At 55.3% G+C, this 15,705-nt stretch overlaps 1 protein-coding gene across 3 annotated transcripts in view; it reads right to left on the bottom strand.

The window, feature by feature from the left end:
• The window catches only part of ARHGEF2 (Rho/Rac guanine nucleotide exchange factor 2), a 126,743-nt gene that overhangs the window by 84,252 nt on the left and 26,786 nt on the right, over nt 1-15,705 (bottom strand). For all 3 annotated transcript variants that reach the window (XM_039512712.1, XM_039512709.1, XM_039512710.1), the window contains 3 exons: nt 15,295-15,403; nt 13,329-13,368; nt 2,491-2,620 (listed from right to left, as the gene is read on the bottom strand). In XM_039512712.1, the coding sequence (XP_039368646.1) occupies nt 2,491-2,620; nt 13,329-13,368; nt 15,295-15,403 (279 nt within the window). The remainder of the gene's footprint in view (nt 1-2,490; nt 2,621-13,328; nt 13,369-15,294; nt 15,404-15,705) is intronic.

Below are 15,705 nucleotides of genomic sequence, written 5' to 3'. Positions count from 1 at the left end.
CCACTGGCCTGCTGGGTGACCTCTGGCATCTCCCTCCCCCGCCCCCGCTTTCCCCTTCCACCCTTTGTCTGGGGCCGGGACTTTCCGTGTGTCCATACAGCACAAGGGGGCCCCACTCTCAGACAGGGCTCCCCGGGCACAGAGAGGTTTTCATTCCATTTCCCACCTTCCTCCCTCCCTCCCATGATTAATAAGCAACAGCGAAACGCACAGGAGACGGTTTAAATGGCTACAACCTCCTGGCGCCCCATGACTCAAGCATCAAGCGATGGCCTGGATCATCTCAGGCCGAGGAGGGGGGGGCAGGAGGGAACAGACCTGGAAACAGCTGTTGAATGGAGCATAAAAACAGGCCCAAGCCAGCCTCTGAAGGAGAGCGGAGGCATTCCCTCGCCCTCCCTCTCCTTCCTCCACACTTGGGAGCCAAGAGGTGAAAGTTGCCAGCAGTTTCCCAACCGTGCAAAAGGGGGGATGAGCAAGGCTGTATTTCTGGGCTGGCTGGTAGCACTGTTAACAGCTGGCTGCTCATCCGCCTCGCCCCTGAACGGAGAGGAAGGATCACATTGGGGAGGCTGGTCGGGATTAATGGTTTCTGCAGCTCCCAGAGCGGCGGGTTCACAGCCCTGCTTCCAGGGGCGGGATTCAATCCTACGGACCCCCAGCCAGCAGCAGGGCCGGAGGTGGTGTGCTGGGTGCAGCAGCCGAGGGTACAGCAGAACCAGCTGCTCCAGCGCTGTGCACCCCTCACTGAAGGTAGCCAGCCTAGGGACCCTAAAAGCAGTAAGGGCTAGGGCAGGCCCTACTCCAGCCAGCTCCAGGATTGTGGGAGGTTCGAGCCCCTTCTACTGGGCTCTGCACTGGTGAATTCAGCCCCACATCTGTGCCACGCATGGGATCAGGTCAGAGAGGTCCCCACCCCACCCCCCAATCTCTTGAGGGATGCTTTGGAGGAAGCTGAGGGGGAAACCCATGATGCACCTGGGCAAGCGTGCACAGCTGCACCTGTTCTTCGCCCGCGGCACTCTGCTCTGCACGGTCTGCGCCGGGGGGCTACGGAGCCAGAGCTCTGCAAAAGAGCCTAAGAGGGGTTTAACCCAGCTGCCTAATCCACGCTCATCAGGAGGAGCGAGGCTGCACCCTGCAGATGCTATCGAGAGAAAAGCAACGTTTCCTGTTGTTTGCCCAGCCCCGGAGAGGAAGGGCGAGACAAGCCAGCGTGAAAATCTGCAGTGTGCTGAATGGGCGAGCGTGCGTGTGGCACCACTGCCCTCCAGTGGAGGGAATTGGCACTGCCCAGCTATGTGTCATGAGCCCTGTATTGCTGATGGTGATTCCCCGTTAGCTCAAGTCAGAAGGGGCCAACTAGCTGCTTCCTGGGGGCTGCCAGGCAATCCTAAATAATGGCTCTCGGCACTCACATGAGACTAGTCACGTGTGGCTCTCAAAAGCATTTTACAAAGGTGGGTAAATAACATTAGCCCCCTGGAACAGGACACTGAGGCATGAGAGAGCAGGACCATCCCTAGGCCAAGGAGGCTGGGACAGAACCCAAGAGTCCTGAGCTCAGTGTACTCACTAATGGCTGCTAGTGCACAACTCTCCTGGGAGAATCTGTTGCCTGTGCCCATCTCCTGGAACGCAGCGGCAGGAGACTCTGAAACACAGGCTCCAGGACCTGGACCTGATTAAAGAAAGCCGGGGTGGGCAAGGCAGAGCGGTGCACACGCTTGCTAGAGAAACCAACCCTTCCTGCTGCACCGCCTCCCTGTTCCTTTATGAGGCAGGAAAAGGTTTTCACTTTGCGGATACACCAGGTTTTGAGGAACAAAGAGGCTGAGCAGCCAGCCCGACGAAGGGGAATTCCAGGGTATGGCAGAGCGGGAGGGTGGGTTACATCCCAATGGAGCTTCCTTCCAGGGCAGCGGATGGATCACAGGGAATCCGTCACCACTAGGTCACTGATTCAAATCCAGCCTGGATCAAAAGCACCGGGGTGATGAGCCAAACATCTCACAGAAAATGCCGCTTACTGAGCTGCCAGGCAGCCTGGGAGGAGAGGTCTCCCACAGGTCCCACCGTCTTCCTTAGCGGATGGGGTCCCAGCATCAGCAGGCGTGGGCGTCCCCACACCCCACTCTAACCTTTAGACAACACTTCCAGAGCTGGGAAGAGAACCCAGGAGTCCTGACACCCACTCACATGCTCTAACCAGCAGAACCCCAATCCCCAGCCAGAACTGGGAAAAGAACCCAGGAGTCCTGTCATCTGCTCAAATGCTCTCACCCTTAGACAAGACTTCCTTCCCACCGCTGGGAAGAGAACCCAGGAGTCCTGACATCCACTCACATGCGCCAACCACAAAACAACACTCCCGCTCCAAAGCTGGGAAGAGAACCCAGGAGTTCTTGATCACAAGCTCCAACCAGGAGCCCCCGGGCTCCCCCCACTGCCAGTCCCCGGCTGGGTCACAAACCGAACGGTCCCTCCTACCTTCGACTTGCCCGTCATCTTCATGAGGAAGCTCAGGGTTCGTCCCAGAGGGCTCCCCTCCCGGCGCTGGTTCTCCTGGTCTCCGGCCTCCCCGGCAGCGTCCAGCTGTCCACAGCTCCCGGCATTAAAGCTGCAGGGGAAGGAGGATAACAAAAAACCCACAGGCGCTAAAGACAAAACAATCCCCCTGTTTTCTTGTTGTTGTTTAAAGGCCAGGAAATAGGGAGGGGCCAGCGCCCTGAGCAGCCCCAGCGACACCCAGGGCGGCTGCTGCAGTCCCCAGCTGGGCGACGCGCACACAGAGCCCTCTGTTTGCTTGGCAGCCTTAGAGCTTGGGCTGGGCAACTGGGTTTGTAGCCCCAATCCCTTTGCACAGGAAGGAAATTGGGGGCGAGGGGAGGGGGGGATTTCACACACCCCTGAGCTCAGGCGCTCAGAAGCCCCGGTGATGGGCAGCAGCTTATAACCCGCTTGCTCCAGGGAGATGGGACACGAACTAGTCTGCACAAATCAACCCAAAGCGGAGGCCAGGGGGGAGAACTACAGGTAAATTCCTCCCCTCATCCCCCCTCCGGCCGATCCCGCTGTCCCGACGTCGAGATTCGACGAGACCTGCCCCGAGTCACTGGGCCCGCTGCAGGAACCAGGGTGGGAACCTGCCGGCTGTACCACGAGAGGCAGGATGGACTTGTGGTTAAGGGACTGCCCGGGCTATGTGGGTTCTAATCCCAGCCCTGCCACTAGCCTCCTGGGTGACCTTGGGACAAGTCGCTTGCCTGCCTCCGCACAGAAATTTCAGCCCCGAGGCTCTGTCACCGCCATCAGGAAGGCAGACTCTTCGCACCAGGGTTGCGGAACGGGCCATCCCCAGTAAAGGAATGGATGCCGCTCCAGCAGGGTCCGTTTCCTGCATTAGCATCACGGGGGGTCCCTCATCCTGCGTCTTTCGCCACACGTGGAGGCCCTCACTCGGGCCTTGGCAGGGTGAGGCGTGCTCCAGAAGTCACGCCCCCCAGGGACTACAGATATGTTACACACACACACAGAGCGAGGACAGGAGACGGTCCCAGGCACAGACCTGATTCCAAAGCCAAGAGATGCAGAGCGATAAGGAAGCACCCTCCCCCCACTCTCCTGGGACAGGCTCTGGGCTGGGCTGAGCGAAGGGAAGGGAAGGGAAGGCGGAGAGAAAAGGGTCCCATCCGCGGAGTGAAACGGACGCAGATCTAGGCCAGGTTCGCACGGCACATACTCCAGCTTCCAGTTACCCTCCCTACACCCGGCGCCCTGCAGGCAGCCAGCGAGAGATCGGCCTTTATCAAAGCCAGGGGAGAGGCACCGCTCAGTAATCCCAGCCCTGAAATAACAAAGCGCCCGGCTGGCCGGTCCCCCCCTAATGAAGACGGGAATGGGCTGTGACAGGCGATGGATGGATGGAGATTATGGTAATCCTCTCTCGGCAGGGCAGCACGGGGTGGGCGGAGACCTGGACATCTGCAGCCTGGCAGGGTCGGGAGGTGCGGGAGCCTGGCAGAGGATCCCAGTCAAAGACACCAGCAGAGCCCAGGGGCCTAGAGGTGAGATGATGGTGTGAGATTCCAGCTGCCTGGCAGCTACAGCCGCTTTATACCATGCTGGGCCGGGTCTCCCACTCGGAACGAAGGTCCTCCGCCTTCGGGAGCAGCCGTGAAACCAGCTGGAGGGTCTCAGCCCAACCCCTAGCAGGACTGGGGTCCACGGCAGCAGGCCCCAGGGAGCCACCTACCCTGGTCCCTAGAGGACATGGGCTCAGGGCAGGCAGCATCTCCCGGTATGGCCAGCACCGGGCACAACAGGGCCCCGCTCGGGCTGGCGTCTTGTGCTTTCCCCGGGGTTAAAGAAGATTGCAACATGGGAGTTCTTATTGCACCAGCCAAGGAGAGGGGCTGTTCTGGGGCAGGCGGGAGCCAGAGCTGTGGAGTGAGGGTGGAAGTGCTGCTTATGGGATAGGGAGCTGCTTACCCCAAGCCTGGGGGGGGGGGGGGAGAGGGAGCCCCCTGTGCTCTTAGCAGGGGGAGCTGCATTCCTGCCCTGGGCATCACTGTCTTACAGATACTAGAGGCCAGCAAGATTGGCAGGGGTGGGGCTTGCCCTGCCGCTGCAAGCCGGCACCTCTCACTGCCCCATCGCCCACCGAGAATACCGGTGCCAGGGCCCTGAGCAAACACGGGCCAGGCTCCCAGGGGGCCGGCGCCGCGCACAAGGGCCTCTCTGTTTGCCAGGCCGGGTGGGGAATGAGCCTCAGCGCTAATTAACGGCGGTGAATTCTGAGCAAGGCAGACCCATTAAGGAGAGGTCAATTAACACGTCTGTGTGGCCGCAAAGAGCTCAGAGGCATGCGACGTGCTCGCTGGCTGGAAACGGGGCCACGATCTCATTGCAAGTGCAGGGATAAACGGCAGCTGAAAGCTGGTTGGACAGGGGTGAGCTGGTCACCCCACCCTTGGCTGCAATCGACAGGGACGGAGGGAATACAATGGGGCTGGTGCATTCAGCGTGGGCTTGGCTGTCCAGGACAATTCAGCATCGCCAGTTCTGGCGGTATCGGGTGGGGTTTTTCTTAAAGGCCCCAGCTCCAGGAGTCATGGGATTAAGGAGGCGGAATTTCATACCCACATGGTCCACAGACCCCAATTTAAGGTTTTTCCCTGACCCTTTCCTGGGTGGGAAGCCAGGGGTCAGCGCTCTTGGAGGGAGTCAAGATTTCCAGGGTGCCTCCCCAGGGCACCACCCAGCCTTGTCTGCATTGAAAAGCTTTGCCAGTATAGCTACACAAGCAAAAACCCTCCTGGACTGGATGTATTTATACCAGCAAAAGAGTGCTTTGCCGCAATCGCTGGTCCTGATTCGGGGGGTGAAAAATCGACGATGGCAGCAAAAGCACTTTTTAGGCAGCAGAGCTGCATCTACACTAGGGCTTTTGCGACGCGGTTGTGTCATTAAACAATCACATCCCCTAACTGCTAAGCTGGCGAAACCTTTAAGCGGAGATCTGGCTGTAGGGGGACTTTCCCAACAGGAAGGGGAAGCTTCCAGCTAAATCAGACTCAACACATGAACCGAGTCACCTTTCACTTGTCCCCGCCCACCTCACCAGTTTGCAATGATCAAAGGCTTTCGGCTCCCCTCCCAGCCCCGGCGCCTGTATCCCACCCTGCACTGAAGTCATAACGCCCCACACGAACCGCAGCGCTCGTTTCCAGGGCAACGTGCTGGTGGCAGAATGATCTCCAACGGGGACAGAGAGGTTGGGTTGTAAAAAGTTTTAAAATCTCTCAAAGAGATTACAGTCACCTAGAGATCGCAACCAAGAACAGGGCCCTATTGTGCTAGGAGCTGTACAAAGAGTCATAGCACTGTAGGGCTGGAAGGGACATCAAGAGGTCATCAAGTCCGGCTGGGCAGGACCAAGTAAACCCAGCCCATCTCTGACATCCCTGTCCTTAAAACCTCCAATGAGGGGGATTCCACAACCTCCCTTGCAAGCCTGAGAGTTAGAAAGATTTTCCCACTATCTACCCTAAATCTCACTAGCTGCAGATTAAGCCCATTGCTGCTGCTTCTATCTTCAGAGGACACGTAAAACAATTGATCCCCGTCCTCTTTGTAGCACCCCCTAACATAGTTGAAGACAGTTTTCAGCTCTCCTCCTCCCCCCGCCTGTCTTCTCAAGACTCAACAGGCCCCTACACACTAAAGGGGCCGCATGGCTTGAACCATACCGGTGTGGTTGAAGTGGCACACGATTGTGTGTAGAAAAGGGCCAAGAGGGCACACAAGTTTTCACACTAACTGGACAAGCGAAGAAATATTTTCCCCCATGTAAGATTGGGAAACTGAGGCACAGACCTTCAGTCAGAGGTATTGAGGCTCATAACTCCTATTGAAATCAATGGGATTTGGGACCTATGGGCCTAAGTGACTTACCCAAGGTCGCAGAAGGAGACCAGACTTGAACTCAGGTCTTCTGAGTCCCAGTCCAATGCCTTAGCTACAGCCTAGATGTGAAATCAACCTTAAGTACAAATGAAACTGACTAGTCCCACTGAAGCCCAGCAGAAGTAAACAAACAGCAGAAATAGGGGTTGGTAAGGCCCAGTTTGGGTAGCTACATTCCAGCCACCCACCCCTGCAGTTTCAATTGGATATGGCCTACGTCTTCACTTCCTGTCCTAAACCCTGCCCGTTCTAATAACCTGAGGTGCTGTTAGTAGCACAGAGACATGTGTTGATTTAACTCACAGCTTTCACTGGATCCCTGGGAGTTCTGCCGCAGGCCAGCAGGATTTCACCCATGATTTTTCACAAGGACTGGCCAGAACAAACCAATATTTTCCTTTTCAAGTCGTGAAGCTGCTCTCGGTGAGCAAGGTACTGGCAGCCCATGGCTCCATTCTCATTCATTCATCCATCCCCTCCCACCAGCTCCAGCGACAGATCCCTCGTCGCTGGCTGCCCCGCCTGACACAGACACAAACAATGGAGGGCAGTGTGTGACAGGCGGGTTGGGAGACATTCAGGGAGATGGCGGGGTCTAGTGGTCGGAGCGAGGGACTCACAAATCCAAGCTTTGCATTCCCAGCCCTGAGAGTGGAGCCTGATGGTCAGAGCACCAGGACATGGCTTCTCTTTTCTAGCTCTGGGAGGGGAGCCAGATCTACTATAGGAGGAGCAAGTGGTGGGTTCCGTTCCCAGTTCTTTTAGGGAATCACATCTCCAAACTTTACAAGGGGCTAGAAACTTACTTTAAAAAAAAAGAAAAGAAAAGAAACCAGAGGGTCTCCCATCACATGACCCCAGAAGCTAGAGCTTTAAGGAAAAACCCCACTGAATAGCACAAGACTTGCAGTAAAGCAGCCAGAGATGGCGATGCTGAAATATGCGAAGGCCGTGAACTGTGACAGACGGGCCAAGCGGCCAGGCCTGAGACCAGATCTGTAAAGGCATTTTGGTGCCTAGTGCGATTTTCAGTAGGTGCCTATCAGCATCTTCAAATCTTTACAAGTCTGGTGCCAACCTCCCAAGAATCTCAAACCCTTCCCTTACTACCTGTGACAAATACCCCCCTTTCGCAGGAAGCAGAGACCAGCAGTATCTGCAGCTGCCAGGACACCCCACTAGGGGGAGGCTTTGCCCAAGGCATAAATATGAATGGAGCCTGTTAATAGCAGGCAGGTGGCCACAGCTGACTGCCTGCCTGGGCCAGCCAGTGAATGAAGTAAGGCCCGATCCTGGCCTCTCAGCACAGCCCAGGCTGGGTTTGCGACCACAACCGGAGAGCAATAAAACGGAAGCTTTCTCCCCAGCTTGGAGCAGCGCTAAGGATTTTCTCAGCAGGCCCGTCTCTGCCCCTGCTCGCAGGTCTTTCTCCCGCCAAAAGCAGCATTCAAGCCTTTTCTACGCCCTTAGGTTGGAGCAGGGCCGCCCAGAGGATTCGGGGGGCCTGGGGCAGGGCCGGGTCTTCGGTGGCAATTCAGCGGCGGGTCCTTGATTCACTCCGAAGGACCCGCTGCCGAAGACCCAGAGCTAGTGAAGGGCCTGCCACGAAAGTGCCACTGAAAACCTGGAGCGGCTCGCAGGGCCCCTGTGGGGCCCGGGGCAAATCGCCCCACTTCTCCCCCCGCCCCCGGGCAGCCCTGGGTTGGAGCTAGTCTTCCTCTAGATGGCATATTTCTCTCTGTCCCCCTTACTGAGCCCCCGTCCCTCTGTGAAACGTTTATCCTCACAGCACCTCTGCGAGGCAGGAAGCGCGGTTATCTCCAGCGAGGAGCTGAGACATGCAGAGACGAAGGCCCAAAATCTCACAAGTATTTAGGCCAGGGGGATCCAGGGGGCCACGGCCCCATCACTTTTTACTGGCCATAAGGATGAGCGATGGGGGTGGGGTGGGGGGTCTTGGCAGAAAGGGGTGGCACAGAGGCAGGGTCTCAGGTGCCAGTGGGCCCCACCCACTTTTAGGGAGCTCCACTCCACTCCTGATTTAGGCCCCGCTAATTTCTGTTGAAGTTAGACACCTAAATACTAGGGCTGTCGATTGATCGCAGTTCACTCACATGATTAACTCAAAAAAAACAAATTGCGATTAAAAAAATTAATTGCACTGTTAAACAATAGCATGCCAATTGAAATGTATTAAATATTTTGGGATGTTTTTCTACATTTTCAAATATATTGACTTATATTACAACACAGAATACAAAGTGTACAGTGCTCACTTAATATTTTTTATTACAAATATTTGCACTGTAAAAATGATAAACAAAGGAATAGTATTTTTCAGTTCACCTCAGACAAGTACTGCAGTGAAAGCTCTATCGTGAAAGTGTAACTTACAAATGTAGATTTTTTTGTTACATAACTGCACTCAAAAACAAAACAATGCAAAACTTCAGAGCCTCCAGGTCCACTCAGTCCTACTTGTTTACCCAATTGCTAAGACAAACAAGTTTGTTTACATTTGCAGGAGATGCTGCTGCCTGCTTCTTATTTACAATGTCACCTGAAAGTGATAACAGGCGTTCTCATGGCACTTTTGTAACCAAAATGGCAAGGTATTTATATTCCAGATATGCTCAATATCCGTATGCCCCTTCATGCTTCAGCCACCATTCCAGAGGACATGCTTCCATGCTGATGACACTCGTTAAAAAAATAGTGCGATAATTAAATTTGTGACTGAACTCCTTGAGGGAGAATTGTATGTCGCCTGCTCTGTTTTACCCGCGTTCTGCCGTATATTTCATGTTCTAGCAGTCTCGGATGATGACCCAGCACACGTTGTTTGATTTACGAACACTGTCACTGCAGATTTGACAAAACGCAAAGAAGGTACCAATGTGAGATTTCCAAAGATAGCTACAGCACTCAGCCCAAGGTTTAAGAATCTCAAGTGCCGTCAAAATCTGAGAGAGCCGAGGTGAGGCGCATGCTTTCAGAAGTCTTAAAAGAGCAACACTCCGATGCGGAAACTACAGAACCCGAATCACCAAAACAAAAACAAAAAATCAACCTTCTGCTGGTGGCATCTGGCTCAGATAATGAAAATGAACATGCGTCAGTCTGCACTGCTTTGGATTGTTGTTGAGCAGAACCCGTCATCAGCAAGAATGCATGTCCTCTGGAATGGTGGATGAAGCATGAAGGGACATATGAATCTTTAGTGCATCTGGCACGTAAATATCTTGCGACGCTGGTTACAACAATGCCATGCGAACGCCTGTTCTCATTTTCAGGTGACACTGTAAACAAGAAGTGGGCACCATTATCTCCTGCAAATATAATCAAACTTGTTTGTCTGGATGATTGGCTAAACAAGAAGTAGGACTGAGTGGACTTGTAAGCTCTAAAGTTTGACATTGTTTTATTTTTGAATGCATGGTTTCAGAGTAGCAGCCGTGTTAGTCTGTATCTGCAAAAAGAACAGGAGTACTTGTGGCACCTTAAAGACTAACAAATTTATTTTAGCATGAGCTTTCGTGAGCTGCAGCTCACTTCTTCGGATGCATAGCTATGTATCCGAAGAAGTGAGCTGCAGCTCACGAATGCTCATGCTAAAATAAATTTGTTAGTCTTTAAGGTGCCACTATGCATCCGAAGAAGTGAGCTGCAGCTCACAAAAGCTCATGCTAAAATAAATTTGTTAGTCTTTAAGGTGCCACAAGTACTCCTGTTCTTTTTTAATGCAGTTTTTTTGTACATAATTCGACATTTGTAAGTTCAATTTTCATGATAAAGAGCTTGCACTACAGTACTTGTATTAGATGAATTGAAAAATACTATTTCTTTTGTTTTTTTACAGTGCAAATATTTGTATTAAAAAATAATATAAAGTGAGCACTGTACACTTTGTATTGGGTTGTAATTGAAATCAATATATTTGAAAATGTAGAAAACATCCAAAAGTATTTAAATAAATGATATTCTATTATTTAACAGTGCGATTAACTGTGATTAATCGCTTGACAGCCCTGCTAAATACTTTTGAGGATCTGGCCTAAGTGATTTGCCCAAGGTCAGGAACTGAACCTGGTTGCGGGCTCCTGGCCTGTCTCCCCCAGCCCAGGAAGGGCTGACCCCACACGCCCAGACTCTACCCAGTTTGATTCTTCAGACACCCGACTCATCAGGTAACAACTCCCACACCGTACGGACGCAGCTCTTCCTCCGGCCCGCGGCACTAAACCCCGCCCGCTTCCCACCGGAGACGCTCGCTGGCTTTTAGGGATCCAGCCCAGCTGGGAGGTGGCTGATCAGTGGCAGGCGAGACTGTGCAGTGTATTGGACCGGGCCTCCCAGCCCGGATCCGCAGATGCGGGGGCTCCCGCTACTCCTCTAAAACCAGCCGTGCTTTGAAGTTGTGGCTCAGCCGTGGTGGCCGGGCTCTAGGACCCTGCGAGGTGGGAAGGCCCCAGAGCTTGGGCTGCAGCCGGAGCGTCTACACCACAATTAAACAGCCGCTTGGGGCTCCGGCTGAGTCAGCTGGCAGCGGCGGGTGTCTAATTGCAGTGTAGCCGGAGCCTGAGCCAACTCACACAGGGGAGTCTGCGGCCGAGCCGGGAACTGAACCTACGCCTTCCCATTCCTCTCGGGGGGGCTTTGGGCAGGGCCGCAAGCGCCGGAGCAAACCCCAGCATGCTGGCTGGGCTCACACGGCAGTGAGAGCTGGGGCCCCAGGAGATTCTGGCGGCCTGACTCAGACGAGTTACTCAGGGTTTGCATCAGTCACATTCCACAAGCCGACCAGGATCATGACGTCCAGGGGCCGCGACGCAGCAGCTGGATGTGCTTGGGAAAGGACTTCGACAACCAGTGAGCTCAAGGGGATGCTTGAGCAAACAAAATGAAATCGACAGCTTAAAGGGACACCCAGATGCATTAAACCCTCTGTCATCCGGGACTCCCTCTCATCGGCGTTTGCTCCTGGAGTCCGCGGGGCCCAGATCCACACAGGTACTTCCACTGAAATCAGGAGCCTAAACACCTCTGTAGTTCTGCACGCTGGTAAATGTCCCCTTAGATCCTTTATTCAAGCAAATCTTTCAGCCACTTGTTATCTGCTTCTATGACTCTGTCCACACAAGGGAAACGTTTCCCCCCATGGCAGTGTGATTTGCATCAGGAATCTCACCAATTAGGGCCCTACCGTGAAAAATGTGTCACGGACCACAAAATAAGCCCTTCCCGTGAAATCCGATCTCCCGCTTGCTGCTGGGAGCATCCCTGCCGGGGGCACCTAACTGCTAGTCCTGGCCAGGCTGGGGAGGGTCAGGACTTGTCCTTCCCCCTGCACGGCCGCTCTCGGTGGGGAGAGCAGACCCACCTGCAGAGCCAACGCAGAAGTTCTCACCCTCACTTCTGCGCTGCAGCAGCCTCGGGGTGTCCGTGCTTGGGCATTCTGCCCCACCCCCACGGCTTCCGCTGGAGCGCAAGGTGCCCATTTTTCCGGGGGCCTCCAAATTGGCCGGGGTCCTTGGACACTGGCCGGGACTAGCAGCCATGGGCCCCCAGCTGGGGCAGCGGGGGAGGATTGGCATCACCTCCACGAACCTCCTCCAGCTGCAGGAAGCTCCGCGGCTGCTGCCTTCAGAGCTGGGCTCAGCACAGAAGTGAGGATAGCAATCCTATGACACCCCCCCCCCGCCATGATCCTCTTTTCACAGGGCTGCCCAGAGGATTCAGGGGGCCTGGGGCAAAGCAATTTCGGGGGCCCCTTCCATAAGAAAAAGTTGCAATATTATAGAATACTATTTTCTCATGGGGGCCCTGGCAGGGCCCCGGGCAAATTGCCCCACTTGCCCCCCCCCCCTCTGGGCAGCCCTGTCTTTTCAATCGGGACCCCCAAAGTTACAACACCCTGAAATTTCAGAGGTAAACATCTGAAATCGTGAAGTTGACCAATTTTAAAACCCTCTGGCCGTGAAATTCACCAAAATGTACCGTGAATTTGGTAGGGCCCCTACTCATATTTGGTGTCTTTTCTTAAAGCCCTCGCTTCTGGAGTCATGGGATTAGGAGAGAAACTCAGCTGATGCTTCTTTTTTTAAGCAAGTTTCTAGCTCTCACAGCTGGAAACAGAAGCTTGAAAATGTGAATCTCAAACCAGAAGGTAAATAAAAAGAACCTCAAGTTTACTGGTTTTATTTTTTTTAATCTCATGATTTGGGGGGCAGAAGGGACCTGACTCGCAATTCTTAAGCCACACTGCTATTGTCTGCACCAATTCAGCAACAGCACGTGCGGTGCTGGGAATCCAGGTTCCCATCCCATTTGAAGTATGGCATCCGTGAAACCTGCTCCATATGGTACTGGACTAACAGGGGTCCTTAGCCTGTTAACCCTTCGGGGCTTGGGGAGCGGCTTATTATTATTTGTATTATGGGAGCATCGACAGGCAGCTGCTGAGATCAGGACCACATCATGCTAGGCACGGGACACAGACATAGCGAGAGACAGCCCCTGCCCTGAAAAACTTGCAAGCTAAATAGAAAAGAGAAACAAAGGAACAACAGGCCCAGCAGTGATGAAGCTCCTCTCGGGAATAGGTCTTAAAATGCTTTAACAGAGGAGGTCAGTATCATTAACCCCACTTGACCGGTGGGGAAACTGAGGCAGGGAGGGGACTTGCCCAAGGTCACAAAAGGAGCCTATACCAGAGCCAGGGACAGAACCCGGACCCCCTGAGGCAAACGCCTCTGTCTTACCCACAGGACCATCCTCCTTCTCCAAGTACAGCCCCTCCACTGTACAGCTCCCAGCACCCAGGCAGATCTTTACAATAAGCAAACGCCTCCGAGCCTTACCCATTGGCGAGCTCCGTCCCGGAAGCGAAGAGGGAGATTTCTGCAAAGGTGAAAACAAAAAGACGGTAGGAAGCCGGAGGCCAGCGAAGAGGTTCACAGCAAGTTCAGCGTCCCATGGGCTACACTGAACAAACCACTACGATACCGATCCAGCGCCCTGCAGCTTCCTAGAGATACCGCAAGGACCGGAGAACACAGGAGCGGAACAGCAGAGCACCGGTTAACGCTGAGTCTTGCTACTACTCCAAGTGCTCTGAAATCCCCACACTCACTCGGATTGTCTTGAAATTTACTGTGCCGCCTCGGAGGGGAGGCGTATGGCTAATGGTCCAGCTCGGGGGCTGTTTGAGTAAGGGGGTCTTGAGATACAGCCCCCTAGAACTAGCCATTTGCAAAATCGCCCAGCTCTGATCACTTTTTTGTGCACCCCGAGGGCATGAATGAGAGGTTTAAGTTTCACCTCTCTCCCCATGCTGGCAGGGCAGCAGGCCCCACCAGGCAGCCCCACCTTGGGGCTCAAATTTTGGGGTGTTCCATTGATTTAGGAGGGAAACGGCAGCACAGCAGATGGCTCATGACAGAGATTCAGAGCCGGGCTGGTGCCCGAGGGCGAAAGCCAATGGACGTCATCACCCTGCAAAGTCACGGAAAGCTCCCTGCCGAAACGCGAGGCTGCGCCAGAGACGCGCAGCGGGTTCAGGAAGGGGCGGCCCACAAGGCCGTGGCCACAAAGCCAAGGGCCTGGCGGTTTCCTCACACACACAGGAAGCAGTCGGCGCGCTGGAGAGCTCACCGAGCACCAGGGCCGCAGGAGGGGACGCTCTCCGAGGGAAACGCTCGCGGCCTAGAGAGAAGTCGCTCCCCTCACAGGGCCCCTTGCAGCCTGCTTGGGCCTGGCTCTCTGCCCCCAGCAGAGTCTCCCACCTTAGCAAGGGGACCAGGTGGGAAGCTGACCCAGGTCGCTTTGATCTGGCTTCCTCCCACGGGGCAGGAGTCTGCCCTCCGCCCGGCAGTGGCTAACACCGGGCGGGCGAGGCGTTCCCAGCCTTCTAGCTGCACTCGATTGCTGGTGACAACGCGGCCCAGTTCCTCTCCTCCCTGTTGGCTAGGGGGCAGGCATAGGCACCATCCCTGGGGGTGCTCAGGGGCCCACGCACCCCTGGGGCTGGCTGGCAATCAGCTCTTCAGCGGCTGCCCCGCCCGTCAGCTGTCGAGCGGGGCTGCCCCGCCACTGCCCCCTCTCTGCCCCCTTCCCCCTATGTCCTTAAGGCAGGAAGGGGCAGAAAGGAGTGAGCGGGGAGGGGCGGGAGGTGCTCAGAGGAGGGGTGGGGTCCCTCAAGGAAGGGGGCGGGGCTTTGGGGGAGGGGGCGGGGCCAGTGTGGAACACCCACCAGCAAAACCAAAAGTCCTGTGGGTTCAGGGCTGAGGAAGAAAACCCGGCTGGGAGGGGGAAGGGTTTGTCCTAGGACTGCAGAGCGAGAGACGCCCCCTGTTTCCCAACCCTCCCCCCCAAGAAGGGAGGCTCGGCCAGGAGGGAAATCCAACAGCTCAAACGCCCTGGAGCGGGTCCTGGGGATTTCCTCTGGTCTCAGCTCTCTCCCTGGTGGCCAGTAGCTGGCACTGCTAGGGTGAGCAGAGGTCCCCATTTTATAGGGACAGTCCCAACTTTTGGGTCTTTTTCTTATATTGGCTCCTATTACCCCCCACCCCATCCTGATTTTTCACACTTGCTGTCTGGTCTCCCTAGGCAGTGCCTGGGGGGGAACTTGGAGCATAGGGGGAAGAGGAGGAGGAGGTGGGAGGTACATGGCAGAACACCTGGCCCGTGCTCAGGGCTTTGCAGCGCTGCACGGCAGCAAGGGGGCGCCCCGAGCCTCTCTGGACGTCCGTCCCTCCCCCCCCCACCCCCGCCGGCACTTGGGGTTGCCTAGCCGAGGAGCCAGGTGGAGGGGCCTTCCCTACTCACCATCCACATCCGGGAAGTGGTCGATGCCGCTCAGGGAAACGCACTTGGAGAGGGCGCTGGAGGCAGGGTTCTGCCTGGTCTGATACGCCTGCAGGCTCCTGGCGTCTTCCTGGGGACAAGCGCAGGGATCAGTGCCAAGCAGCGCAGGGGTGCGGCTGCCCCCGCTGCGCCAGGTGAGGGGGGTGGCTCAGGGCAACGGCTCAAAAACACAGTGGCGTGTAGAGGGGGCAGGGTCCCCGCCATGCCCCCTCGCCAGCGGAACGTGGGGCCTTGAAATCCTGGCTGGGACCCCACCTGCTGCTCCAAGGAGAGCTGGTTGGGGTTGCTGCAGGGAGGGGGTGAAGAATTTAGCCTCTCCAGATGCTCTTGCTTGGTCAGATCACTTCGCCCACCACTAAAATGCAGCCACCT

This window comes from Mauremys reevesii, linkage group 24 (assembly GCF_016161935.1).
Source record: "Mauremys reevesii isolate NIE-2019 linkage group 24, ASM1616193v1, whole genome shotgun sequence".
Lineage (NCBI taxonomy): Eukaryota > Metazoa > Chordata > Testudines > Geoemydidae > Mauremys > Mauremys reevesii.
The sequence above is the reverse complement of the archived record's forward strand: the minus strand, read 5'-3'. Positions and strand labels throughout refer to the sequence as shown.